Source organism: Pelodiscus sinensis, chromosome 32, assembly GCF_049634645.1.
Source record: "Pelodiscus sinensis isolate JC-2024 chromosome 32, ASM4963464v1, whole genome shotgun sequence".
Lineage (NCBI taxonomy): Eukaryota > Metazoa > Chordata > Testudines > Trionychidae > Pelodiscus > Pelodiscus sinensis.
The window spans coordinates 2,838,641-2,866,341 of record NC_134742.1 but is presented as its reverse complement, the minus strand read 5'-3'; the positions used below and the strand labels follow the sequence as shown (position 1 = coordinate 2,866,341).

Below are 27,701 nucleotides of genomic sequence, written 5' to 3'. Positions count from 1 at the left end.
GGGTGCAGGAGGTGCAGATCCACAAATAACAAACAGTTTGAATCTTGGATTAGCCTGTTACCTGTGCTGTTCACTTTCCCAAAAAGTTTATCTAACACTGTATCTGCACAACCAATTTATGATCACACAATTTATCTCACAAAAAACAGACCACATAAGTGAATCTTGGCCTAGACTAGGGGTGGGAAGGCTCTGGCTGGGAGGTGCTTAAATAGGTGGTGCCCAGCCAGCAACCCAATGGAATCTTCTGCCAGACTCCTTGCCTGCTGCAGCCCCAGAGCTCACACCTACAGCTGTACCCCACCTTCTGCCCAGACCCCTACCCATTGGCTGTGGTGAAGATAGGGCTGGGGGAGGCAAACCCCCAGTCCCACCTCTATCTCTTCCCCTTCTGCTCAGGCCCTTCCTCTTCCCGACCTGCATGTACAGGCCGGGCAGTGCACCACACACTCGTGCTCCCCACTACAGGGAGGAGAGTGGGTGGGCAAATGCTTGATCCAGCCCTGGAGCACTGGGAAAGAAAGGGTGCATGTTAGCATGTCCCCAACTTTCCCAGCCCTGGAGCAGGAGGAGGGCATAGGGCATGGACCCAGGCCCAGAGCATCAGGGGAAAGAGGAGGGCGCACAGTGCAACCCCAGTCCTGGAGCACTGGGGAGGAAGGAGGCTATACAGCTCCAGCCTCTCCAGCTGTTGGAGCATTGGGAGTGGCAGGCACTGGAGGCAGCTACACACTGCTACAACAGGCATTCTGAGGGTGTGGTGTGTGTGGGGCCATGCCAGGTAGTTTGAAGGCAAAGCCTTCCCCCACTTGGCTACTGGATGCTTATGCCCAATGTGATGTAGTTGGAGGGCTGTCTACTCTAGTAGCCCTAGGATCACTCTGGTTGGGCACTCACTGGTCGCTATGCTTGGGCTGTGGATGACTCCTACTGGCCTGTCTGTAAGCACTGCCCAGCAGGGGGTCACCTTGAGGGCCCTCATGTCACAGACAATGACCCAGCCAGTTCTCATCTGACCAGGAAGGGGCTTGAACAAAGGAAGGGTGTGGCTTGGAGAGGGGGCAGTGTGAGTGTGGGGAAGCATGGAGAAAGCAGACTAACCAGTGTAGGGGAGGTTCAGGGGCCTGTAACCCTTTCCCCCTAGGGAACTAGGGCTGTCAGCCTATCCTCTTATGCCTGCATCAGTCCTATGCTGTGCTGTATCTTGGAGCAGCAATAAACCCTCTCCATTCTATTGGCTGGTGGAGTCATATCTGGCTGTGGACGGGGGTGCAGGGTGGGGAGTTCCCCAATGCGCCATCACACCCCCACTTCAGTCCATTCCTCTAATAGGGGAAGTAGAGGTGGGTTACAACCTGGGAAGCAGTGATCATGAGATGGTAGATTTCAGGATCCTGACCAAAGGAAGAAAAGAGAGTAGTAAAATACACACCTTGGACTTCAAAAAAGCAGATTTTGACTCCCTCAGAGACCTGATGGGCAGAATCCCCTGGGATGTTAACATGAAGGGGAAAGGAGTCCAGGACAGCTGGCAGTATTTTAAAGAAGCCTTATTGAAGGCACAGAAAGAAACCATCCCAACACGTAGCAAGAGAGGCAAACATGGTAGGAGACCGGATTGGCTTACAGGGGAAATCCTTGGTGAACTTAAGCACAAAAAGAAAGTTTACAAAGTCACGGCTTGACAAAGCCCTGGCTGGGTTGATTTAGTTGGGATTGGTCCTGCCTAGAACAGGGGGTTGGACTTGATGACCTTCTGAGGTCTCTTCCAGTTCTATGATTCCTGTGCTATACCGCCCATTCAAACACACATTCCCAGCCCACTTCTGCACACAAATTTCCATCCAACCACTCCTGCACTCTACCTCCCACCCAGACCTCCACCCTCACTCTGCTCCTGTACACAACCACCTGCCCCAGACCCTGCACCCCAATACCTAGCCGACTTACCAGCAGCCCACTTCTGCACATTGAACTCTTCATTTTTGGTCCCACCTCAGATCCTAGGGGGGCCCCTCAAATTCTACTAATTCTGGGACCCCAAAAGAGTTAATCTGGCCTGTGAGAAGCCCTGAATCTCTTTCCTCCCTTCCCTCTCCCGCGTGGGGCTCAAGCATGAGGGGAGTGAAGTATCTTAGTCAAGGTCCACATTGTTGAGGGGTTTTTATTAGGCTTTTTTTCTTCTAACTTTTGCATGGCTGCAGACAGATTTTTCTGTGGGGTCAGTGGCCTCTCTCCCAATAAGGGTTCCCCATCCATGCCATAAAGACAACGTTGAAATCTTTTGTTTTGGATATAAATTAATATTTTACTTCATTTAAAATAGTTTCATAAACTAACATGTGAAAGTTAAAGCACTTAATCTGTTTAAATGATCTGATTAATAATATTTCCTTTCTTACCAGTTATATATACCCTTTATAGCCACATATTTATGTTTTTTACTCTTGTACCCTAATATGAATAATGTAGTATTTAAGATATTTAGAGATAAGCGAAGATATTTTGTCATCATGAGTTCTTGGCTGATGGTCGATGGAGAGGTTTGCATTGGGTAAGGTGGGCTATGAACCAAAAGTTTGAGAACCACTGATTTAGGTTGTATTTGTCTAGATTGTTAATGAGGTGGTCAGGGAAGACTATCAAATGCCTTCCTATAATCTAGATAAACCACATCTACTGCTTCTCCCCTGTCCACAAGACTTGTTACCCTGCCAAAGCAAGATGTCAGGTTGGTTTCACGTTATTGTTCTTGACAAATCCAGTGGGTCAGGGAAGCATCCAGTGAGACGAGAACACCCTTGAACCTTTCGTAAATGATGACAAGGTAGGAATTGAGTCCTCAGGAATTGGTCAGAGGGCTTTTCCCTTGACTCTCCCATTCCCTGATCCTTCTCATGTGAGCAGAGAACAGCAACATCTGTAAGTCCAGAGATGCAAATACTTTGATGTTTATTGAGGTTAGCCTCTAGCAAGCATAAATCCAGTTTCTCACCAGTGCTCCCAGAAACCCTGTTATATTACAATAGTCTCTCTCATCTTTGGGTTCTCTAATGTGATAGGACATATGAACACTATACAGGCTATTTCTGTTCACACATCACTCACACTTCTCTCCTGCCAGATGTTCAATGAGGTATCAGCTCCAATTGAATCTTTGCTTACTGTCAGAGCAGTTATAGGGATTCAATCGTGTGTGAAATGTCTGATGTGCAATAGGGTGTAAATGTTCACTCAAGCTTCTCTCACATTCTGGGCCGTTATACATAGTGTACCATCCAATTTTTCCCACGTCAACAAAGAATGAATGTTACAGACACCAAAATAAAGAGAAAGCATTACACATCATACTGCTGCACAGAACAAACATTCATATGGTTGAATTGTAGGAAGGGGGTGTAGAGCTAGGGACAGAATGGGAGAGCAAGGGGTATGAAGGCTCCAACTGTAAGTGTTGGTTTTGTGGTGCTCCAAAGATGAGGAGTTTGAGGTGCAGTCTACTGAAGGGCTATAATGGGGAGAGAAGACTCCCACCAGCTCTCCCCAAGCTCAGGTGCTGTTCTGAAAAAGGGAGAGAGGCACCTCTCCCTGCCATAGTAGCTCGGGGGCCAGGGCCAAGGGATAAACAACTGTCCCCCAGACATTAGGGCTGTGTCTAGACTGGCAAATTTTTCCGCAAAATCATATGACTTTGCGGAAAAACTTGCCAGCTGTCTACATTGGCCACTTGAATTTCCGGAAAAGCACTGACAATCTCCTGTAAAATCACCAGTGCTTTTCCAGAAATACTATGCTGCTCCTGTTTGGGCAAAAGTCTTTTTCCTGAAAGACTTTTGCACAAAAGGGCCAGTGTAGACAGCATAGTACTGTTTTCCGCAAAAAAGCCCCGATCGTGAAAATGGCTATTGGGGCTTTTTTGCGGAAAACCGCATCTAGATTGGCCACGGACGCTTTTCCGCAAAAAGTGCTTTTGCGGAAAAGCATCCTGCCAATTTAGACGCAATTTTTCCGAAAATGCTTTTAACGGAAAACGTTTCCGTTAAAAGCATTTTCGGAAAATCATGCCAGTGTAGATGTAGCCGATAGGTCTGGGCCAGGACTGAGACCAGTGGGTAGAGGCATCTCTACCCATCACAGCCCTAAACACTTGCATGGAACTTAACAGACTGCTACACAGCTTAAAGGGGATTTGGTCATAGTGTTTCTTGTTTCTGGTGAGTCTTCAATATTCAGTGAGGTTTGTGTTCTGACAGAAGGTTTTGCAAATCAGAGCAGCTGAAGGTTTCTTTCTGGTGTGGATTTTCCTGGTGTGGATTTTCCTTTGTGTAACAAGATCTGCACTGACAGCAGGTTTTGCCAGTCAGAGCAGTTATTGGGTGTCTCTCTTACATGTGTTATCTGATGTTTAATAAGGCTTGAGTGCTGACTGAAGCTTTTCCCACAGTCAGAGCAGCTGAAGGGTTTCTCTACCGTATGGGTTCTCTGATGTATAATAAGATTTGCACGCCGACAAAACCTTTTCCCACATTCACAACAGTTGAAGGGTTTCTCTACTGTGTGAGTTCTCTGATGTAAAATAAGATTTGAGCGCCGACTGAAGGTTTTCCCACACTCAGAGCAGTTGAAGGGTTTTTCTCCTGCATGGGTTTTCTGATGCGTAATAAGATTTGATCTCCGACTGAAGCTTTTCCCACATTCAGAGCAGCCAAAAGGTTTCTCCCCTGTGTGGATTCTCGTATGTCTAACAAGGTCTGAGCTCTGACTGAAGCTTTTCCCACAGTCAGAGCAGCTAAAGGGTTTCTCTCCTGTGTGGATTCTCTGATGCTGAATAAGGTGTATGTTCTGACTAAAGCTTTTCCCACAGTCAGAGCAGTAAAAGGGTTTCTCTCTTGTGTGGATTCTCTGATGAATAAGAAGACTTGAGCGATGACTGAAGCTTTTCCCACAGTCAGAGCAGTTGAAGGGCATCTCCCCTGTGTGTGTTCTCTGATGATTAATCAGGGCTGAGTGCCCACAGAAGCTTTTCTCACACACTGAGCAGTTAAAGGGTCTCTCTCCAGTGTGAGTTCTTTGATGACTATTAAGATTTGACCGCCGACTGAAGCTTTTTCCACAGAGAGAGCAGCCAAATGGTTTCTCTCCTGTATGGGTTCTCCTATGTGTAACAAGGTGTGAGCTCACACGAAAGCTTTTCCCACAGTCTGAGCAGTTGAAGGGTTTCTCCCCTGTGTGGGTTCTCATATGTCTAGCAAGGTTTGGACTCTCACTGAAGCTTTTCCCACAGTCTGAGCAGTTGAAGGGTTTCTCCCCTGTGTGGGTTCTCTGGTGTACAATTAGGCCTTCTCTCCGTTGGAAGATTTTCCCACAGTCACGACAAGTGTATGGTGCCTCTTGATAGGGAAATTTCTGATTAACAGTTTCTTTGTTTCTTTCCACTCCTCTGCTCCTGTGACTGGATTTACTCTGTCCTTCATCTGAATGGTTTCCTTGCTGCCTTTCTGGGCTACCTTGACTCTCACAGGTCTCTCCTTGCTCAGAACTTTGGGAAACATGCCCATCACATCTTCCCAATAACATCCCATGTGGAGCCACTTGCTCCAGTCCTTCCTGCTGAAGACTTTCCTCGTTCTCACACACCATCCCATCACCTGCTGGGACAGAGAGACAGGAGTCATTCTCTGTGTAGAGCTGAAAGGAAAACTGTGAAAGGAAAACAGAAAAGGGGAAACACACCCAGCTAATGGCTTGAAAAGTAAGATAACCATGCACTGAGTTCATTGTCCTTCCTCATATCCCTTCCACAGAGCAGAGAACCCAACTTTTCCCCCCACCCTCTGCCTGGAGTTGAACACAGGATGAAGTGTCAGTTAGACTTGCTGAAAATGCACAAGTGAGATTTGCTATGAAGACACAGAAATTGGTTTCTGAGTCAGTTTAGCTGATTGTTCACCTGTGTGGATATCATGGATGATCTCCCCTTCCTTAGAGCCCTGGAGATCTGGGATCTGCAGCTCCTCCCCTTGCTCTACCCAAGAGATCACATGAGCTTTGGAGACTGGAAATCCTGCTCAAGAAGCAATTAAGCCACTGTCAGTCTTGTTCTTTAAGGTCCATGCCATTACTGCTTCCAGAGCCAGGATCTGATTCACTCACCCAAAGAGGAGAATCCTTCCCTACCTTGCAGGGACTAGGCTCTGGATGGTACAAGATCCCAGGACATACTCACCTGCAGCAAAGGTGCATCCCCCCCCTTATTCTGGAATGACCCAGCATATTCTCTGGTGGAGCTGAGTGCTCTGCTGCACTCTCTAGGGAACAACTATGTCTCCCTCACTACCTGTTCCATCCCCTCATCCCAGGGCAAGATAGAATACACTGCTGAGAAAGTGAGCTCTAGTGAGCACTTGCAGGTCTGATACCAAGGTCCACAGGAATGGCTCAGATTGCAGCTGCCACATAACAGGTCACTAGAAGTTGGAGACAAAGGACCCAGCAAAGCTCAAGCTCCCCAAGGATTGTGTCCACAAAGCTCCTGGCTGGCAGGCTCAGCCTCCCCAGCTCTTTGGCCCAAATGCACTTTTTCAGGGGTGGCCAACCCATTCTGGGCAAAGAGCCAAGATATCAGTGGCTCCAGCATGAAGAGCTAGGACAAACTTGTCGAACCAAACCAAACCAAACAAACAAAAGACTGCCCCTTTAAAAGAAGCCCCCGATCGTGTTTGGTCCTGCCGGCCAATGCCATCTTTTATCCTCCATCTTTAATGGCCGCGCCAGACAGCTCCCCTGTCCCGGTGAGCACAGGGAGCTGGGGAGGAGAAGGCCATTTTCAGGGGCATGGGGGCGGCTTTACAAGCCACGAGGGGGGGCTTCACAAGCCGCACCTGGGAGAGGGGAGGGGAGAGCAGCATGCAGCTCACAAGCCGTGGGTTGGCCGTGGCTGGACTAGGGGGACCCAAACTATTAGATTTTGTGTGCTCCAGGCCCAAGGGTAATGGGGTGAGGGGGCATCTCGAGTGCCAGTGCAGGCTCCCCAATGCTGGGGGCATTGAGCCTCAGGGACCAGATGTAGGCAACCTGGAGGCCACACATCCCTAAGCTAGAGGAATTCCTGGTAGCTATATCACACCCAGAATATGCTTCAGACTCCTTCCAGCCCCCTCCACCTGCTTCATGACTCTGTCTCTTTTCTGCTGAGACGCAATCCCGTTCCAGACACATTCCATTTCCCTGGCACAACCAAATTCTGACCTCGCTTTAAGTTAGTTAAAAGGAAGCTGCATATCAAACTTGGTGTTCCTAGCTCTAACCTACTTTAAGAGGAGTTCTTGGACATACAGACAGCACACAGACAGACAAACTCTTTCACATATACAGCAGATGAAAGATCTCTGGGTATGTCTACACTACCCCCCTAGTTCGAACTGGGGGGGGGGGGTAATGTAGTCATACGGAGTTGCAAATTTCCCGGGCTTCATTTGCATAAAGCAGGCCGGCGCCATTTTTAAATGCCGGCTAGTTCGGACCCCGTGCCGCGCGACTACACGCGGCACGGACTAGCTAGTTCGGATTAAGCTTCCTAATCCGAACTAGCTGTACACCTCGTTCCACGAGGCGTACAGCTAGTTCGGATTAGGAAGCCTAATCCGAACTAGCTAGTCCGTGCCACGTGTAGTAGAGCGGCACGGGGTCCGAACTAGCCGGCATTTAAAAATGGCGCCGGCCTGCTTTATGCAAATGAAGCCCGGGAAATTCAAATCCCGGGCTTCATTTGCAACTCCGTATGACTACATTACCCCCCCTAGTTCGAACTAGGGGGGTAGTGTAAACATACCCTCTGTGTATCATCTATTGTAACTATATGTATCCTGTGTCTCATAATTCACTTTGCTGTATTTAGGTTGTTAATGTTCTTTAGTCAAAGACAACCCTCTGGAAATATCAGGGCAATCCCCATAGAATGAGCCATCACCTATTACTCATGTGTGCCAGTGACGCTGATAATCAATTTATAGTTATACACTGGCAACTATTGGAGATCGTTGGGTCCAAATGTTTGAGTTAACATAACTGACTTGCCCAAAGTCACACTGGAAGGCTGTGTCAGGGCAGGGTATTGAACACACGTATCCCTAGTGTAGTGCTTGAAATACAAGAAGAGCTCTCCTCACATATATCTACTATGCAGCTACCCTGCACAGAACACTCAAAAAGTGTGAACTGCCTCATCCCTCTCCCTCAGCCCAGAATCATAGAATCACAGAGCTGGAAGAGATCTCAGTAGGTCATCAAGTATAACCTCTTGCCCAAGGCAGGAACAATCCTAACTAATTCAACCCAGCCAGGGCTTTGTCAAGCCAAGACTTAAAAACCTCTAGGGATGGAGATTCCACCACCTCCCTAGGTAACGCATTCCAGTACTTTGCCACCCTCCTAGTGAAATAGCTTTTCCTAATGTTCAACCTAGACCTCTCCCACTGTAACTTGAGACCATTGCTGCTTATTCTGCCATCCGTCACTACTGTGAACAGCCTCTCTCCATCCTCTTTGGAACCTCCCTTCAGGAAATGGAAGGCTGCTAACAAATCCCCCCTCACTCTTCTCTTCTGCAGACTAAACAAATCCAAATCCTTCTGTATCTCCTCATAGGTCATACACTCCAGCCTCCTAATCATTTTGGTCACCCTCCACTGGACCCTCTCCAATGCGCCCACATCCTTTCTATAGTGGGGCAGGGGGAGCCCGTTATAAGAAATGGACACAATGTTTCAGGTGTGGCCTCACCAGAGCCAAATAAAGGGGAATAATCACTTCTCTAGATCTACTGGCAATGCTCCTCCTAATGCATTCTAATATGCCATTAGCCTTTTTGGCTACAAGGGCACACTGTTGACTCATCGATCATAATCCACAGGTCCTTTGCCGCAAAACTGCTACTTAGCGATTCGGTCCCCAGCCTGTAACCATGCTTTGAATTCTTTAATCCCAAGTGCACTTGTCTTTGTTGAACCTCCTCAGATTTCTTTTGGCCCAATCCTCTAATCTGTCTAGGTCACTCTGGACCCTCTCCTTGCCCTCCAGCATATCTACCTCTCCCCCTAGCTTAACGTGATCCACAAATTTGCTGACAATGCAGTCCATCTCCTCATCCAAGTCATTAATAAAAATGTTGAGCAAAACTGGTCCTAGAACAGATCCCTGGGTACGCCGGTAGAAACCAACTGCCAACCTGACATCGAGCTGTTGATCACTACCTGTTGGGCCCGACATTATAGCCAGCTTTCTATCCATCTTACAGTCCATTTATCCAATCCGCACTCCCTTAACTTGCTGGGAAGAATATTGTGGGAGACCATATAAAAAACTTGGCTAGTCAAGGTATATCACATCCACTGACTTTCCCATATCCACAGAGCCAGTTACCTCATCATAGAAGCTAATCAGATTGGTCAGGCACAACTTGCCCCTGGAGAATCCATGACGACTATTCCTGATCACTTTCCCCTCTTCCAAGTGCCTCAAAATGGATTCTTTGAGGATTCCCTCCATGATTTTTCTGGGGACTGAGATAAGGATGACTGGTCTGTAGTTCCCTTGACTGTCCTTCTTCCCTTTTTTGAAGATGGGCACTACATTTGCCTTTTCCCAATCACCTGAGATCTCTCCCAATCTTCACGAGTTTTCAAAGATAATGGCCAAAGGCTTCACAATGACATTTGCCAACTCCCTCAGTACCCTTGGGTGCATTAAATCCGGACCCATGGATTTGTGTATGTCTAGCTTTTTTAAATAGTGCCTAACTTGTTCTTTCCCCACCGAGGGCTGTCCACCTTCTTCCTCTACTGCATTGTCTACTGTATTAGTCTGGGAGCTAACTTTGTCTGTGGAGACAAAAGCAAAGAAAGCATTGAGTACTTCAGCTTTTCCCACATCACCTGTCTCTAGGTTACCTCCCTCATCCAGTAAGGGCCCCACGCTCTCTCTGATCACCCTCTTATTGCTAACATACCTGTAAAAACCTTTCTTGTTACCATTCACATCCCTTGCTAGCTACAATTCCAACTGCGCTTTTGCCTTCCTGATAACTCCCCTGCATTCTCAAGCAATATATTTATATTCTTCCCTAGTCATCTGTCCAATTTTCCATTTATGGTAAGCTTCCTTTTGTGTTTAAGTTTACCAAGGATTTCCCCTGTAAGCCAATCTGGTCGCCTACCATATTTGATTTTCTTGCTGCACATTGGGATGGTTTCTTCCTGTGCCTTCAATAAGGCTTCTTTAAAATACTGTCAGCTCTCCTGGACTCCTTTCCCCTTCATGTAAGCAACCCAGGGAATCCTGCCCAACAGTTCTCTGAGGGAGTCAAAGTCTGCTTTTCTGAAGTTCAGGGTGTGTATTTTGCTGCTCTCCTGTCTTCCTTTGGTCAGGATCCTGAAATCTAACACCTCATGATCATTGCTTCCAAGGTTGTAACCCTCCTCTACTTCCCATACTAGTTCCTCCCTGCTTGTGAGCAGCACGTTAAGCTGTGCATGGCCCCTGCGTGCACTTCAGCACTTGTACGAAGAAGTTTTCCCCAACATTCTCCAAAAGCTTCTTGGATTGGCTGTGTACTGCTGTATTGGTCTCCCAACAGATGTCAGGATGATTAAAGTCCCCCATGAAAACCAGGGCCTATGATCTGGAAGCTTCTCTTAGCTGTCTGAAGAAAGCCTCGTTTACCTCACACATCTGATCCGCCGGTCTACAGCAGACACCAACCACAACATCACCTGTTGCTTCCACCTCTAAACTTAACCCATAAACTCTCAATAGGCTTTTCTCCCTCTATAAACTGGAGCTCTGAGCAATCATACTGCTCTCTTACATACAATACAACTCCTCCTCTTTGTCTCCCCTGCCTTTGTTCTTCCTGAACAGTTTATACCCTTCCAGCACCCAACCCCTCTCACTGGCAGAGATCAGCATCAGTCACAGGCAGGAAAGGACTCTGAGAACCACACCCTCCTTCCAGGGATTCAGCACAATGGCATAAAGGCTACTCTGCAGGCACTAACAGCAGCTGCACCCAGCCCTAGATCTCTGGTGACTGCTGTTCCTGTCAGGGCCCTTTCACTGACACCTCTGGCCAGGGAACAACATGGGCAAGATGGACATTGAGAGCCTGGCTGTGGGAAGAGCAGCACCATTATGTCCCTGGACCTGCATCCCTTGGGAGGGGGCATGCTCACACAGAAGCAGGGATTATTGGGACTGATACACCTGACATTGGGAGTGCAGGGGGCAATGAGGGACCCTGAACCAAACCCAACCCAACTGCTCCAGCGCCCACCCAGTTTCTGATACCCATGGAGACAGGAATCCTTACCTAGCCAGCTCACAGCTTCATAATTCTCCTGCATCACATCCCAGTAGAGGGCTCTCTGACCCGGGTCCAGCAGAGCCCATTCCTCCTCAGAGAAATATACAGCTACCTCCGAGAATGTCACCGGCTCTGCCACAGCCATTTCCTTTCCCTGGCTTTGCAGGCCATGGGCCAAGCTGGAGTAAGACATGGGTGGTCTGCAACCTGTTGGGATAAGAGGGGGAATTGGAGAGATTTCAGAAGGGGCTTTAATTCTTTCCACGCTCCCATTCTCCCCAGACACTTTTCCTGTGCACACACATGCTAAACACTGCCATTTTGGGCAAATGCTTGAATCCAGATCAGCAGTTCCCAACTTTTTCCAGATGGGGACTCATTTTGACAATTCAGGAAGACTAGGTGACCCAAGGCCATTCAAAAACGGGGAGGGGGAGAGGCAGAGCCACCTGGGGAGACACTTGGTGACCCTTTTGAAATGTAATGGTGACCCATATTTGGGTCCTGACCTATGGGAAACTCTCATCTAGATATTCCATGAACAGTACATACAAGTTAGATCCCAAATCCATACTAATTTCTCTCAATACCTGGCTTGAGTAACAAAAGTACTGCGCCTGCAATCGTGGGACTCTGCTCTGAGTGCACAACATTTCTGATAAACCAAGCGCATGTTCACCTGCCTGAATATGGACGTAAGGTGTCTAAAATGAAGCTCCTGTATTTCAAGCCCGGAACTTCCTCAATGTATTTGTAGCACAGACCAAGGCCCTCTCATCAGGATGAAGCAACAGAGCAGAGATCAGCTGAAGTCAAGGGAACCATTCGGATAGTTTAACACACTCCTGCCTGACGTTTGCAGGCTGAGCTCCTGGCTAGTGCGGGGGGGGGGGGGGGGGTGAGACACACACCTGTATGACAAGTGCGGAAATGAGTCTGTGAAGCCCGACACTGCACCACTGATGGGCACTCGGACTTGTGCGACTTGTCAGGAACTAGTGCACGGGGGGGGGGGGCACCCAGAGGTGCACAATCGTGGTGCACAAGCGCACGTGGAAGAACCCAGCCCCCCAGCAATTCTCTGCCCTGAATCCCCCCCCCCCACCACAGACACCCCCCGCCCCTCGCGAGACCTCACCTGCCTCGCCCGCGCCTGCCCGCCCCCTCGCGCAGGCGCTGCGCCGCCTCATCCCGGCTCCTCCGAGGCTTCCGGCCCGCGGCCCCGGAAGCGGAAGCAGCCGCGCGGCCAGTAACGGCGCCAACGGCTGCCTCCGAATTCACGGTCACGGCGGCGGGAGGGGCTGGGTGTGTCCCTGGCTCCCTCTGCCCGCGCGCAGGGAGCGACTGGCGGGTGGATGGGGACGCGCTGGAAACCCGCCCGGGGCGGGGGGGGGGGGGAGTGTCAGACTGCGCGTGCGCAACGGGTCAGTGACTCCGGTGAGCGGCCAGTGCCAGGCTGCAGGTGCGGGGCGCGCCCTGGGGGAAGGGCCGGGCAGCGGCAGCACCACGCTGAGCCGTCCCCCTCCCCCCCCCCGCGGCTGCAGCCTCCGTCCCGTGAGGGGGGGGCGCTGCGGGGGGTCAGGAGGGGATGAGGGGCGGGGGCAGGAGGGGGTGGGGGGTGTGGTGCTACCTGGTTCTCATCTCCCCTGGCAGCAGTTTGCCGGTGTGTGTGTGGGGGGGGGGTGTTTCCATGTGCAGCTGCCTGCAGGCACAACCCCTGCAGCTCATAGTGGCCACAGAGCACCTGGGGGGTGGGGGGGGGGGTTCGTGTGAGAAGAAACCTCCCCTCCATGGGGCTGCAGAAGCTTTTCTAGCCCTGCTGAGCGGCTGGCGATGGCTGGAGTTGCTGGGCCATTGTAACTCACCTGGGGGTGACAGCTGCAGATGAGAGGGGGAGGGTGCAGCAGGTGGGGCTCGAGGGAGAGACCCAGCCCTGAACTTGGCTGGAACAGGGCCCCAGCCCAGGCGTTTTCCTGGAGCGTGGGCCCCAGGGGCTCATAGAACTTCTTACCGCTGTTTATCAGACAGATGCTGCATGTGCTTGGGGAGGCACCAGCTCATTGCCCTAGGCAGGCAACCCCTACGAACCTGCCTATATCTCTCTATCACATGGGTGCTTTAACAGACACCCCAAATATCCTGCAAAGTGTCCCAGGCCTCTGTTTGCCAGAAGCTGGGAATGGGCAACAGAAGAGGGATCTCTTGATTCCCTGTTCTGTTCATTCTCAGGCACCTGGTATTGGCAACTGTTGGCAGGCAGGATACTGGGCTAAATGGACCTTTAGTCTGACCCAGCCTGGCCATTCCTATATTCATGAGACTGGAACAGTCATTAATGTTGGCAAGGCTTTTGATGCTCAGGCTACTTTAGAAAGAGCACGTCAGCATCAGGCCTTTGAAACATCGATTCCAGCTGCAATAAGTTTTTGGCCTGTGAATTTAATCTCACTGGATTTGGAGGGAGCAGACTTTTATTAGTAGACAAATCGCAATTTCACTGTACACTCAAACTGCTGAAAAAAATATTTCCATTCGTAATAACTGAAAGTTACACACAGGCACAGAGAGAACGAGCCTGTTTGAGAACTTCTTAGTGTTGAATATCTCTGTCTACTGTCATTGAATAATTATTGTTTGGTCCAAATATTGCCTGACTTTCCCCCTTTAATTTCCCACAACTGTGAAAGTTGAAAACCATAAAAAATGTGCAACTGGGAGTGTGTAACTGGATACATATCAAATACTCTAATATTAATTTTTCTCCAAAGCCTCCAGGGCTGAAATGTGTCCTCTTATTATTTTCCAATCTAGCAAACGGACCTAGTCAGCTCCTGGAAGGGGAACAGCCAGTTGTTGCTGGAGGCGGGCCAGGAAATCGAAACTCACCCTTGTTCCCCAGCCCAGAGGGAGCCATGGTCACAGAGAGCCCCATGGAAAGTCTCCAGAAGGAAGCAACACCTCCCGTCTGCTTGGAGTATTTTAAGGACCCGGTGATCACAGACTGTGGACACAATTTCTGCCAGACCTGCATCAGCCGGTGCTGGGAAGGACCTAGCCCAGCCACCTCCTGCCTGCAATGCAGGGACCCCTCCAGCCCAGCAGGCAGCTGACAATGGTGGTAGAACTAGCCAAGCAGCTGAGTTTGCAAGCAGCAAAAGGAGCAGGAGGAAGTAGGGTGTGCGAGAAGCACCAGAAGACGCTGAAGTTGTTTTGTGAGGAGGATCAAGCCCCCATGTGTGTGTTGTGTGACAGGTCCCAGGTACACCGCATGCATAGGGTGCTTCCCATACAGGAAGCTATCCAGCAGTACAAGGTAGGGAACTGCTGCCCTGTCTACTGGGTAATAATTTTGGATTTTAATTAAGGCTAATTTCACTGACTGTTACCTAGCACAGGTGTGACTCATCAGTCAGCTCTGTACAGCATTCATGGTATGGGAAATAATGTAACACATTACATGCTCTGCCCAGGCGGCAAGAGAGGCAAAATATCAAGTCTTTAAAAATACTGGATGTGGGCAAGTTTTCTCTGAGATTCTGAACCCTTTTCAAATGCAGCCCCCACTGGGGAAATGAGGGAACTTGTTACACAAGGGAAGGTGCTAACAATCAATGAGGTGTAATCACAAGAATTGCAGGCTGGTCTGTGTGACTGGAGATGGGGAAATTACAGTCTCTTGTTTTTAATGGAAGAGTGTTTCATAGAATTGATTATTTTTCTTTGCATCACAGTAGCCCTTAGGGACCCTGCAGAGACCACTGCTAGGGACAAACCCTGCCCTGCACAGTGCACTGCTTCCGGGAGCTGTATCTGGGACTGGGGCAGTGGGTACCTGCCCAGAGGGTGTCATCACTGACAGGGGTTAGGACAGTGCTGGGCAACCTCCCATCATTCCTTATACAAATCTGCATGTCTAATGAAGGGGGTCACTGACCCATCCCCAGAACACAGGATACCCCCACATCTGCCTGCCGAGGCCTTCTCGCACCTGTATTGGTCGGCCTCTGTGGGCCTGTCCCTGCCTTTGTCAGACCATCCCCATCTACATCCTTCGGGGTGGAGGTGCCGCCCCCTCCTGCCCCCCACCCTCACAGGTGTCTTGCTGCAGCCTCAGTCTCCTCCTGTCTCTTTTTCACCAGAGAAAGCCATGACCAGATCTCCCTAGAGGGCAGGGACAGAGCCCAAACTGGGACTGTGCAGTTCAAACCGCACAAATGGGCTTCTAATGTTAATGGGGTTTGCCTTGGTGCTGAAACCAGCTCTGTCCAACCAGTGCAGCCCCCAGGGCTTCAGGGCTGAAATCCCAGCCCATATTTACACCCTCGTGGCCTCTGGAATTTGTCATTTTTTTAAACCTTCTGCAGCACGGGTTTATTGATTCACCCCCTTGTGACTCCAGTGTCCTGTTGTGCACAGCCCCGTTAATCCATTCGCAAATACCAAGTGAAGTTTGGTGATGGTTGAAATCTCTCTGGAATCACTAAAGTACGTGAACCTGAATTAGTAACATGTCAGATTCCAACACACACCCACTCTCCATTAATAAGATTTCATCTCAAAGGCCCTGATGTCACAGTGATTAGAATCAGTCTTGTTTGTTGGTGGAAAAAGGCCCTGATCAACACCCCTTTCAGCCCTGAAAGTAAAACCTCTCAATTCATTTCTATTTCTTCAGGGAAAAATTCAGGCTCATTTGAAGACTCTGAGGGAAGAGAGAGAAAAGATGCTGGGAGGGAAAGCAACGGAAGAGACGAGAAGCCAGGAGTATCTGGTAGGTGCCTGTGGCTATCAATCGGCATGGACTAGCAGTGGGACGGCTGTTTGGAGGCAGGCTCCTGTGTGGCCTTGGGAGGTGGGATAGTGAGTTGCTCCATGACCATGAATTGCTGGGTTAGATCCATGTGTAGACAACCCCTTAGCTGCCATTTCAGTTTCAGCTCCCCACGTGGGGAAGGGAGGCTCCTGAATCACAAGCAGTGCCTGAACTAGGTATTTTTGTGCCTGGGGCAAAATATTATTTATGCGCCCTGGTCTCCTTAGGTTAGCACCCGTTGGCCTTTTTTACTTTTGTGGCTTATTATTTTTACTTCCTGTGTCTTTGCGCGCCAATTTATGATGTGCATGAGGCGAGTACCTTGCTTGCCCCACCTTTGTTACAGTCCTGATCACAAGCACTGGGTCCAGCAGTGAGATTTGGGTGTAACTCGGTGTGTGCATTGCTGACATGTGAGTGACTGTTGTGCTTTGCAGAGTTACAGGAACAGAGATATCCAAGATGGAAAGCCCCATGTTTGCAAAATCCCTTCCCTGTCCCCTGTGTGTGTGCGATGGGACTGAGATTCTTTTTTCGCTCTCCCCTCTAGGATGTCAGAAGGACCTTGAGCAGGTATGTGGCTCTCACTCACCCTCCTACTGCACAGCGCAGGGAAAGAACTTGGAGCTGACATTGGCATCACATCTCCCGAGGGCTCTGCAGCCAGATGTTGGATACAAATCTGAGTCATTTAATTCTGAGGGTCTCACCCTTGCACAGAAGACTCTGGAATTCTCCATTCAGAGACACAGTCTGACCTCAAGTGTTTCCTGGAGCTGTAACCTCCCTGGGGACTGGCTGCCTCAGGACTGTGGGGATGGAACATGGGCCTGTCACTCCTGGGCGCCATTCAAACCAGGGCAGCAGGGAATAAGAGACTGTCCCACCCAATGGATGTTTGGAGACCTGTGTAGAATGAGCTGGGGAGAGGGCAGTTGGTGTCTTAGTCTAGTTCCTATTGGGCAGATTCCTACAGCCCTTCACCTGGGAACCTCCTGTCCCTCAGCGCCTGGAGGCCAAGGAGTGAGTTGGCTGTGGAAACTCAATTCCCCTTTCATCCACCAGCCGGTGTCTCTGGACCAGAGGTGAAGAACAGTAATGGGACCTTTCAGGGGAACATTGCATAGGCAGGAACTCTGTGGCCCCTGTTCTCAGGCTGGGAGAAATGGAGAAATTGTAACTGCATGCCTGTTAGAGCTGAGACTCACTAGCAAGAACTTATCATCAGTCAATTAAATACAGTCACATGAAATTGTTTCTGTAAAGGTGTGAGACAGGGAAGTTCCAGCTGCCAGAAGAGATTTCTCTTGAACTGAAAGAACAAGTCAGGGGTTTCTCTCAGAAAATGATTGCGCTGTCAGAGACTCTGAGGGAGTTCAAAGGTACCTAGAAGGGATGGGTGAAGGGAAAATGGTTTAAATATCTGAGACTATTGAATCTGGCCTCTGAAGCCAACCTTCCCCTGCCTCAATTCCCACGTGGAGAATGACAGCCCTATGATACTGGTCTCCTTAGAGCAGCAGCAGGCAACCCACGGCTAGCGACCTGCCTGCGGCTCATGAAGAAAAAATTGCCGCTCCTGATGGAACTGGAATGGAACCTGCAACCGCTCAGGTCAACTGCCGTCATGGCCTGCAGCCTGGCGCTCTCCCAGGCAACGTATACAGAGCGAATGCCCATCTGAAGTAGGCATTGGCTCACTGCAGAGGCTACATTTCTTAAAGCCTGGAGATCCAGGCATGGTTGTGTGTCAGCTTCCTTCTGAGAGGTGTGTTTTTATTTAAAAAAAAAAAAAAAACCTTATCCGCAGTTGGTAACAGCAGGGAGCCACTGTAAGCCAGGGCTTTAACAAGGTGTTGAGGCTTGCTTTTTTCTCTTTTTTTTTTGTAGTAGATAAGATCAAACGACAACAAAAGAACTCTAACTATATACAATTAATTAACTAACTACAGGTTCCCTGAGGGAAGGAGAACTACTGTGAGGAGAGAGATCAGAAGCTCCTTCTGCGTTCAGGGACAGTTAAGAGGAACTGACAGGGAAGCCAGGTGCACGCAAAGATCAAAGAGCGCACAGTGCAAGCTGCACCCTGCGCATGTGCACCTGGCTGGAAACAGCTATCCAAAGCATCCGAGCTGCGGTGCGGGATGACCCCGACACCATGAGTGGAGCACCCACGGGGACCACTCGAAGAGGAAGGGAAAGCTCCATGTGCTGGCTCCTGAGTAAGCAGAAGCTCTGGAGTTTCTGTGCTTGCTGCAATCCTTCCTTCCCGTGGCCCCCCCACCCAGCTCCAAGAGGCTGGAGCTGTTAAGGAGGCATTGTTAGGTGGGAGAAATAATAAGGCAGCAGAGGGGTCCCCTAACAATACTAAGCCCTCTGTTCAAGTCCTGTGACAGCCAGCGTCTATCATCTGGTGTCACGTTTTAATTAATCAAAGGACCCAGTTTAAGTAAACCGAACAAATGACTGATTTATTAAGGGTAAATTTACAAAATTGGGGATTCAGGGAGTATTCAAATATGGTTAACAATAAATGTACAGTAATCAATTCCCCAAAACCCACAAGGAAAAGCAAAATTTTGGCCGAGTCCAATTAGTATGGTAAGTATAATAACAAAAGTTTATAGCAACCTTGATAGTTTGCAGACAGTCGCTCAGAACCTCAAATCTCACAGCTCACCGAGAGCTTAGAGAGGAACACTGAGGAGAGCCCTCATAGTCCTCTTCCCTGCCAATGGTAAATAGTTGTCAGGGTGGCTAGCAATGGTCTTCAGTGAACTCTTCTGTATGGCTGCAGCAGCTGCCTTGTTGTGGAGTCTGATCTGTAAGGAAAACGTCGTGCACTCTGCCTCTAGGATGAGCAGCCCCGAACTGACTAGCTATTGGCCTTTTATGCCCTCTAAGGTGGGAGATCCTGCAGTGTCTGCCCCTGCTAGGGAGACCCTGTATGATATACTTCTGAGGTAAATCTAGTTCAAACTAGAGCTTGTTTACCTGTTTTCTGTCAAAGGTGGGAAAATCATGTCTGACAGACCCAGGGCATGGGGCTTGTCTTTCATTTTGTTTTACAAAATGGATGATGGTTCCTCCATTTTGATTTTAACAGAGATATCCTATAATATCAAACATTACAAACCAAACATTTAACTATTTAGGATTTTACCCTAACAGCATGTGGGGGCCCGGAGGGAAGGGGGAGGGTGAAATCCATCCCCAGAGTCAGAGGGAAGGGAAGCTCCCAAGTCCCTTCCCTGCATGGAGGAGGCCACAGTGGAGCCAACTCCCTCCCACCCCTACCAGTCTGTTCCGTGCATAGGGTGATTACACACTGCCAATAGTGCCCTCTTAACAATTAGGGAGGCTTTGGGAGAAGGAGAATCACAGTAGTGAGAGGGAAGGGAAACCCCCTTCCGTGCTTGGGATGCCTTTAGGGAGGACGGGGTGGCCACAGCTGGGCAAGGAAAAGCAAACTTATCCATCACACTAAAATTCTAAGTAAAAAGAATTAAAAATTTAAAAAAAAAAACATTGAGGGGGGTTTGTGGGATTTTTCTGTGTGCACGCATGTGAAAATTTTTTTTCTCACTTTTATGTGGCTCCCAACTGATATATCTGTGGGTTAGTGGCCCCCCGAGGCAAAAAAGGTTCCCCACCCTTGATCTAGATGGTGCTTGTTCCTGCCATAAGGGCAGGAGACGAGACTTGACCTTTTGAGGTTCCTTCCAGTTCTAATATTCAATGATGAAAAAGGCCTTTATTCCAAAAAGTGCTAGAACTGGGAAGTGTAATGCAGCTTTCCAACTGCTGCAAGTTGGGGAAAATTCTTCTAAACACAAGCTGGAATGGGTGATGGGGTTTGCATGTGACTCCATTGTAACAAAAACTGCCTGGGTGCTGATTTTAAACTGCCTGCTTCCGTAGCCTGGGTAAGCACCCAAGCCCCCGGGCTCAAAGCTGGGAGGGAACCATCTCCTTCCACCCGCTCCCAGGCTGTTTTGTGTAGTGGGAAGCAGCCTCTGGTCAGGCCTGCCAGATTGTCCCCTGCCTGCCTTCCTGTGGCTTATGAATTGCAGTGGGGTTTGGGGGACAGCCAAGGGCCTGGGTGCCTACAGTGCCCTCCTGAGTGTAGTATGGAGCCTGTCCTTTAAGTTTCTGCAACAGCTGACTAGAGGATAGCAAACATGTTTTAAAAAGAATCCAGGGGTGATCCCAAGCATTACCTGGGGGGGGGGGGGAAGTCTACCTTCAATACCAGGGAAATGGGTTGAAACCATAATGAAGTACAAAATTACCACACACAGAGATGCACTTTTTTTTAGAGAAATCAACAATGCTCTCTAATGAGAAATCATGGCTCAACAATCTATTAAGATTCTTTGAGCACGGGGTGGCAATAAATATGGACAACTATGATCCAGTGCAGTGGTGCACAACCTTTTTCCCCGTGCAACCCCTGGGAACATTTTCGTTGACCAAATAAAAAAGCTTTTGACAAGGTCTCTCACTAAAGGCTGTTAAGCAATGGAAGCTGTCATGGTTGTGTGGGAGAATTAAACCTGACATTGCTTCAGTTAGCTATTTTATATCTCCGGCCATTGGTAGCTGAAAGCCAAATATTGCATAGCTAGGACTAATATCACTGCGCTACAGCCAAAATGCTTCTGAAATAAATGTAGTCAAACTTTACTAATTCTGGGTCACTGAGAACGAAAATGATGCTTAAAATTGTTGATTGGCTCTAGTTTTCAAGATATGCAATTGGGTCAGTATATATAAGCCTTGACTTGCGAATGGTGGAGGATAAGTGAGTTATAAAGGGAAGGGATTTCAATTTAAACCAGAAATGACTAAAATACATCTTTGACTGGATCTATGAATAAATCTATGACTGGGTTTGGACAGTACTTGCTTTTTAGGCAAAACAATGAATGATGCAATCTGAAGCTGGTATTTCATCATACATGATATGAATTGCATCATGTTATTCCTAGAAGTCATGGATCATGCAATCATAATGAAGCTTACATCACTCTGCTGAACAAATTGCCCTATATCAGCTCTAGAAATCATACAGTGTCGTGCTCTCTTATTTGTCAGTGTTTGATTTTGCAAAGGGACACGTTTCTGTTTAGCCAAAGTGAGCAGAGATGCCTCGTACTTGTGTGAACAGTACAGATAACTTCTATGTTTGTGGTGAAGTGACTTTTGCATCACAAAAGAGCAATATAACCACTATGGTTAAGAAAGCCTATCACCTTTATTTTGGCTGCAAAATTGGAGATCAGGACAAGAGGTGGGCCCCACACATATGCTGCAACACTTGTGCAACAAATCTTCGCCAGTGGTTGAACAGGAAAAGGAAATCTATGCTTTTTGCAGTGCCAATGATTTGGAGAGAGCCAACAGATCATACCAGCAATTGTTACTTCTGCATGGTGCCTCCAGTTGGGAAAGGTGTCAAAGAAGAAAAAGTGGACTGTGCATTGTTCAAACATTCCATCAGCTATACGCCCAGTACCCCATGGAGAAGGACTACTGGTTCCTGATGCACCAGAATCATTCTCACTTGAGTCAGACAAGGAAGAGGATGAAACTTCTGGTCCTGAACCATCAATGTCACAGGACCCACATTTTCTCCCATCCGCTTCCTCTGAACCACACCTCATAACACAAGGTGAACTGAATGACCTTGTCAGGGATTTTGAACTACCCAAGAGTAAGGCAGAGCTGTTGGGCTCCAGACTACAGCAGTGGAATCTCCTAGCAGGAGATGTTAGGGTTTCCATGTTCTGTGACCGTCAAAAGGATCTTGTCCTATTCTTCTTCTTGGAAGGTGATGTTGTAGCCTGCAACAACGTCGATGGTGTGATGGCAGCCCGCAACGTCGTTCACGATCTAGATGAGTGGAGACTGTTCATTGATTCACCGAAGACGAGTCTTAAAGCTGTTTTGCTGCATAATGGCAATGTTTTGCCATCAATTCCAGTTGGTCATGCAGTCCATATGAAAGAAACCTATGACAACATGAAACAACTTTTGAGGTGCATTAACTATGACCAACATCAGTGGCAGCTTTGTGGCGATTTGAAGGTTGTTGCTCTCTTGGTTGGTCTGCAGACTGGATACACAAAGTACTGCTGTTTTCTCTATGAATGGGATAGTCGTGCAAGAGATTCCCACTACATCAAGATAGATTGGCCACTCCGACAGTCATTGGAGCCTGGGAGGAAAAGTGTTCAGCATCCACCACTTGTTGAATCAAGGAAGATTTTGTTACCACCCTTACACATCAAGCTGGGTCTGATGAAGAACTTTGTCAAGGCCATGGACAAAACACAAGCAGCTTTCAAGTACCTCCATGGAAAATTTCCAAGGTTAAGCGAAGCTGAGATAAAGGAACGTGTCTTTGTTGGTCCTCAGATTCGTGAACTTCTCCAAGATGATGCATTTGACCATGTGCTGCGTGGCAAGGAAAAGACAGCATGGAAAGCCTTCCAGTTAGTGGCAATACATTTTCTCGGAAACAACAGGGCAGACAACTACAGGTTGTTGGTGGAAAACCTCCTCAAGGCATATAAAAGCCTTGGTTGCAACATGTCACTGAAGATACATTTTTTGCACTCTCATCTAGATTTTTTTCCACCGAACTGCGGAGCAGTGAGCGACGAGCACGGCAAGCGATTTCACCAGGACATTGCAACAATGGAGAAACGCTATCAGGGCAAATGGAGCCCATCAATGCTTGCAGACTATTGCTGGACAGTAACAAGAGATGCTCCATTTAATGAATACAAGAGACAAGCCGAGAAGTGCCGAGTAGACGCTGAATAGGACTAAACTATGTACATAATAGTTTTTTGCCTTTTGTTTCATAATAAATTTTATTTATATAACCCTTTTGCTGATTTTTAAAGTGCTACATAAACAGGCCGGGTGAAATATTATCATGTAAAGCAACCATAAACACATGAAAAGACCTAGGTTTACAATTTATGATTAAAACTCTATCTACACAATATACATAGACATAAAATGTAAAAACTTAAATATCTTTGAAACAGTAGCCAATCAGTTGTTTTAATTGTCATATTTGAATTCAGCACATCAAAATACATAATAAATAGCACATTTTATCTCTGAAGCAGACTTATTTTGGCCAAATAACTACATTTTTCCAGTTTTGCTAATCACAATGGAGCAAAACATTAATATACCATAAGAATGTTTAGACAGCTCACCTTGGTTTTAAGTGTCTCTAATGTATAAGGCTACGTCTAGACTGGCATGATTTTCCAGAAATGATTTTAACAAAAAAGTTTTCTGTTAAAAGCATTTTCGGAAAAGAGCATCTAGATTGGCATAGACGCTTTTCCGCAAAATCACTTTCGTGATCCGGGCTTTTTTGCGGAAAACAAATCTGGGCTGTCTACACTGGCCCTTTTGCACAAACGGACTTTTGCCTAAATGGGAGCAGCATAGTATTTCCACAAAAACACTTGACGATCTTACATGAGATCGTCAGTGTTCTTGCGGAAATTCAAGCGGCCAGTGTAGACAGCTGGCAAGTTTTTCCACAAAAGCAGCTGATTTTGCGGAAAAACTAGCCAGTCTAGACACTGCCTAAACGTTCTTATAACTAAAATGATTTATTGATAAAAATAATTTCTAAAACAAACTGAATTAGTGACCTACTACCAGTTCCTATGGTGATCTACTAGGCATCACTGAGTCGTGTGTGTGTTTCCTTAAAATTTAATTTAAAAAAAAAATCTCTTGTTTTATCAGTCCTTTGATTTATTCCTGAGACCACCTAGCAGCATTTCATTGGCCTCTGGGTTGGGGGATGGAACATGGGAATGTTTCTCCCTTTGAGCTTGTGCGGTGGGAGGCACGTGACTGGCTGAAGGTTTTGTGCTGGAGCTGGGGCTTAAGCCTGAGATGACTGCCTCAGCGTAACTTGCTTCTTTCCCCCCATTCCTGCCTTACTCCTTCCTTTGCCAAACAGCACACAGGAAGCTGGAAGAGCTGGCCTCCAAGGGCAGAGGAGGCCAAGGCACGAGCCTCATGAGGTGACAGGCCTGAAACCTCCAGTTTGCCCAGGCTTACTCCAGTGGGCATTCTGTCATGCTGGGGGATAAAGGGAATGTCAGGTATATGCCAATGGCAAAAGGAGGAGCCCCTACCAGGGCAGAAAGGGGAGCCACAAAGAGCAAAATGCCACATTTCTGCCCATTTTAATCAGAGGTCCATTTGCATGCAAAGCATACCCACTGTGCTGGTGGATTCTTCTGCTCCTCCTCTGGGATGCCAACCACTTGGATGACACATACCCTGACAGTTGTGGACAGGCCAAGCTGAACAGACCACTAGTCCCTTGATTGCTTTGAAGGCTGAGTGGAAGTCTGTAGCAAGCAATCAGCAAGAGACTCTTTGGTGGCTCCTTTGACAGCCTTTGGAGCCATCAAGGGACTAGTGAGCTGTTCAGCTTGGTCTGTCTACAATTGTCAGGTTGTGGACAGGCCAAACCCTCACCCCACAGCATTCCTGTACCCTGCACCCCAACCCCAAATCTGAGCCTATCATACACTGGAACCCCCTATCCTGAGCCTCTCATCCCCAAACTCCTGTACCCCCACATCCTCAGTCTTCTGCCACAACGCTCTTGCACCATTCACACTCTGTGGTATGGTGCCCATGCAAATCTCTGTGCTCTGAGCCCGTCATACGCCCAACCTCCCTGCTCTGAGCCCCTCACACTCCAATCCAAACTCCTGCACCTTCACATCCACAAGACTGGCTTGTTCAGCACCCCAACCTTCCACCTGACCCCAGCACTCTGCAGCCTGGAGCCCCTTTCCCAATCCAGCATTCCCTTCTCCACCTCCTCCTGCATCCCAATTCCCTTCCAGAGCTTGCACCACTCACCCTTTCCTACACGTAAATCCCTCATTCCCACCCCAAAGCCCACACCACCTGTCTCAACCCAGTGAAGGTGTGGCTAGACTGCAGGGCTGCATCTAGACTGGCATGATTTTGCAGAAATACTTTTAATGGAAAAAAGTGCCTTTGCGCAAAAGCATCCGTGGCCAGTCTAGACACGATTTTGCGCAAGAAAGCACCGATCGCCATTTTAGCCATCGGGGCTTTTTTGTGCAAAACAATTCTTCCCTGGCTATATTGGCCCTCCTGAGCAAGTATTCTTGTGCAAAAGGGCTTTTTCCCGAGCCGCAGCGTGAAAGTATTTGCGCAAGAAGCACTGATTTTGTATGTTACAAAGTCAGTGCTCTTGCACAAAGTCAAGCAGCCAGTGTAATCAGCTGCTTTTGTGCAAAATCTTACCAGTCTAGATGCACCCCAGGAGTTTTTCCTGCAAACACACTTTTTTGGCAGCCCCTATATTCCTCGTTCCACAAGGAATGAGGAGATGTCCAAAAGAAGGGGGGTTTCCAACAGTTGGCCCAGTGTAGATGGGCCAAATATCAGAAAAATTTCTTCCAACAGAAGGATTGAAAAAAAGCAGTAGAGTAGCCGTACCCTGAGAGGAGGGGCTCCAGAAGTGCACAGGCTGCTCCCCTCCCACAACTCTGTCATGTGCTGGGGGAGGGGGCGTTGGCTCTAGGGGAGGAGTCTGGTGGCTTCCCTGGGAGGGGTGAGTTAAGTGCAGGGATTTCCCTGTGCTGCGGGAGCAGGGGTCGGCCCTGGGGTTTGGCCTGAGGAGGCTCCCGTGGGGGTTTGTCCACACAGTAGGAGGGGGGTTTGGCCCCGGGGAAGGCACCTGCGGGGGTTGGCCAGGCCACGCTGCGCTGTGGGAGGGGGATTTGGCCCCGGGGCAGGCACGCACGGGGGTTCCCTGCACCGCGGGGCGGGGGGGGGGGGGAAATCGGGCCTGGAGGAAGCACGTGCTGGCTTCCCTCGGGGGGGAGGGGAATCCTGGAAGGAGGAAGGGACTTACTGCTGCCACTGGCACCCCGTCTCCTGTCCGCACTCCCCGCTTCCCAGACTCCACTCCCCTGTCCCCAGCTACAGAACTCTGTCCCCATTCCGCAAACTCTGTCCCCACTTCCCTGTCCCCAGCTACAGAACTCTGTCCCCACTCCCGTCCCCACTCCCTGAACTCTGTCCCCACTGGCACCCTGTTCCCTCTCCCCTGCCTCCAGCCGCAGAACTGTCCCCACAAAATGTATAATTATAAATGCTTCATTTTAGATTTAAATAGCATGAATAAAAAACCAGACCATTTATTTCATAACTATAAACACATTATTTTAATTTTATATATCGCATAATTTAAAAATAAACTGTTTATCAGTGTGTAAATAAGGGCTGGGGATAGCAAGTGATGGACAGGAGAATAGTGAGGGCAGGGCTTCAAGGAATGGGTGGGGCTTCAAGGAAGGGGCGGAATGGTAGATCTTCACCTGTTCTGAGATTTAAAAAGTGATCTTGAGTGTAAAAAGGTTGGAGACCACTGCTCTAGAAGCAGCAGTAGAGAAACAGCTGTCCGGGGGGAAGGGAGGTCCCTTTAAGCACACATCTCTGCAAAGGGCATGCAGCAGCACCAGGAAGTAAATGCTTCCCCCATGCCCTGCCAGAAGTGGTCCCGGGTGCCTTTTTTTTTCTGTCCGCATAATGCAAGCTAGATGTTTTTCGAAAGCTTTTTCAAAAAAAATCTTTCAAAAAAATCTTTTGAAAAAAGTGTGGTCTAGCTATAGCCACACTGTCCTTCCCTCTCATCTCCTGACCCAACACATACATATGGGGAGGAGCTGTTTCTACTTTTACTGCTTGTAAAGTGGGTTATTTTTGGTTTTGACTGGTCTGTGCACTTCATAATTTTTATTTCTTTCATATGCTTAAATTGAATTCTTTGAGGAGTGAGTTCTAAAATTCTGAACCTGTCATGGCTAGAGCAATTATCCCTGTGGTAATTGTGCTCCTGGAAGTGGCTGGCATGTCCCTGCAGCCCCTGAGAAAGGCAGAGCAGGGGGTCTCCATATGCTGTCCTGGGCTGCAGTTCTTATCGATCAATAATGGAAAACAGAGGCTAGTAGAAGGTGAGGGATAAGGGATCTTTTGGAAAAGGCTTTATTTTCCAAAAGATCCGCATCTAGACTGGCGCTTTTTTCCGGCAAAGCTCCGAGCTGGAAAAAAGAAGCCACCATTTTTATGCTAATGAAGCGGGGGGGGGGGGGTTTAAATCCCTGCTTCATTTGCAATTGCGATGTCTAATTTGCATCCCTTTTATGGAAAAGGGATGCAGTCTAGACACAGCCTTCCTGTTTAACATCCCCGACGGAGTACAGATCCTGTCAGGAGCACACCGGGACGACCCTGACCATACGACGCTGATGCTGACACTGACAGTTCAGACCACCGAAGGTACTGAGGTACAGAACACTGAGGTATAACACCTTAAATCTAGATATACCACGTCTACCACTTCTCCTCTGTCCACAGGACTTCTTACCCTGTTGGATGTGAGGTTGGTTTCATATGATTGTTCTTGAGAAATCCAGTGGCTCAGGGAAG

At 48.4% G+C, this 27,701-nt stretch overlaps 2 protein-coding genes across 8 annotated transcripts; one reads left to right on the top strand and one right to left on the bottom strand.

Annotated features, from left to right (window-relative positions):
- Positions 1-3: 3 nt before the first annotated feature.
- On the bottom strand, positions 4-12,612 carry LOC106731903 (uncharacterized). 3 transcript variants are annotated; one of them, XM_075913620.1, is made up of 3 exons: positions 12,498-12,612; positions 11,366-11,566; positions 4-5,651 (listed from the first exon to the last, which is right to left on the bottom strand). In XM_075913620.1, exons 1-3 carry the CDS (start codon positions 12,547-12,549, stop codon positions 4,267-4,269), a joined length of 1,638 nt encoding a protein of 545 aa, XP_075769735.1. In that variant the 5' UTR covers positions 12,550-12,612; the 3' UTR covers positions 4-4,266. The 3 variants fall into 3 exon arrangements, with proteins under 3 accessions (XP_075769735.1, XP_075769736.1, XP_075769737.1); XM_075913621.1 differs by having other exon boundaries at positions 4-5,648; XM_075913622.1 differs by lacking the exon at positions 12,498-12,612 and having other exon boundaries at positions 4-5,700; positions 11,366-11,501.
- LOC102451021 (uncharacterized) lies at positions 12,577-26,044 on the top strand. 5 transcript variants are annotated; one of them, XM_075913703.1, is made up of 5 exons: positions 12,650-12,796; positions 14,171-14,672; positions 16,035-16,130; positions 16,723-17,940; positions 18,125-26,044. In XM_075913703.1, the coding sequence occupies exon 5, from the start codon at positions 21,786-21,788 to the stop codon at positions 23,001-23,003; it is 1,218 nt and encodes a 405-aa protein (XP_075769818.1). In that variant the 5' UTR covers positions 12,650-12,796; positions 14,171-14,672; positions 16,035-16,130; positions 16,723-17,940; positions 18,125-21,785; the 3' UTR covers positions 23,004-26,044. The 5 variants fall into 5 exon arrangements, with proteins under 5 accessions (XP_075769819.1, XP_075769816.1, XP_075769818.1 ...); XM_075913704.1 differs by having other exon boundaries at positions 12,577-12,664; positions 16,723-26,044; XM_075913701.1 differs by having other exon boundaries at positions 12,642-12,783; positions 16,723-26,044.
- The last annotated feature ends 1,657 nt before the right edge of the window (positions 26,045-27,701 follow it).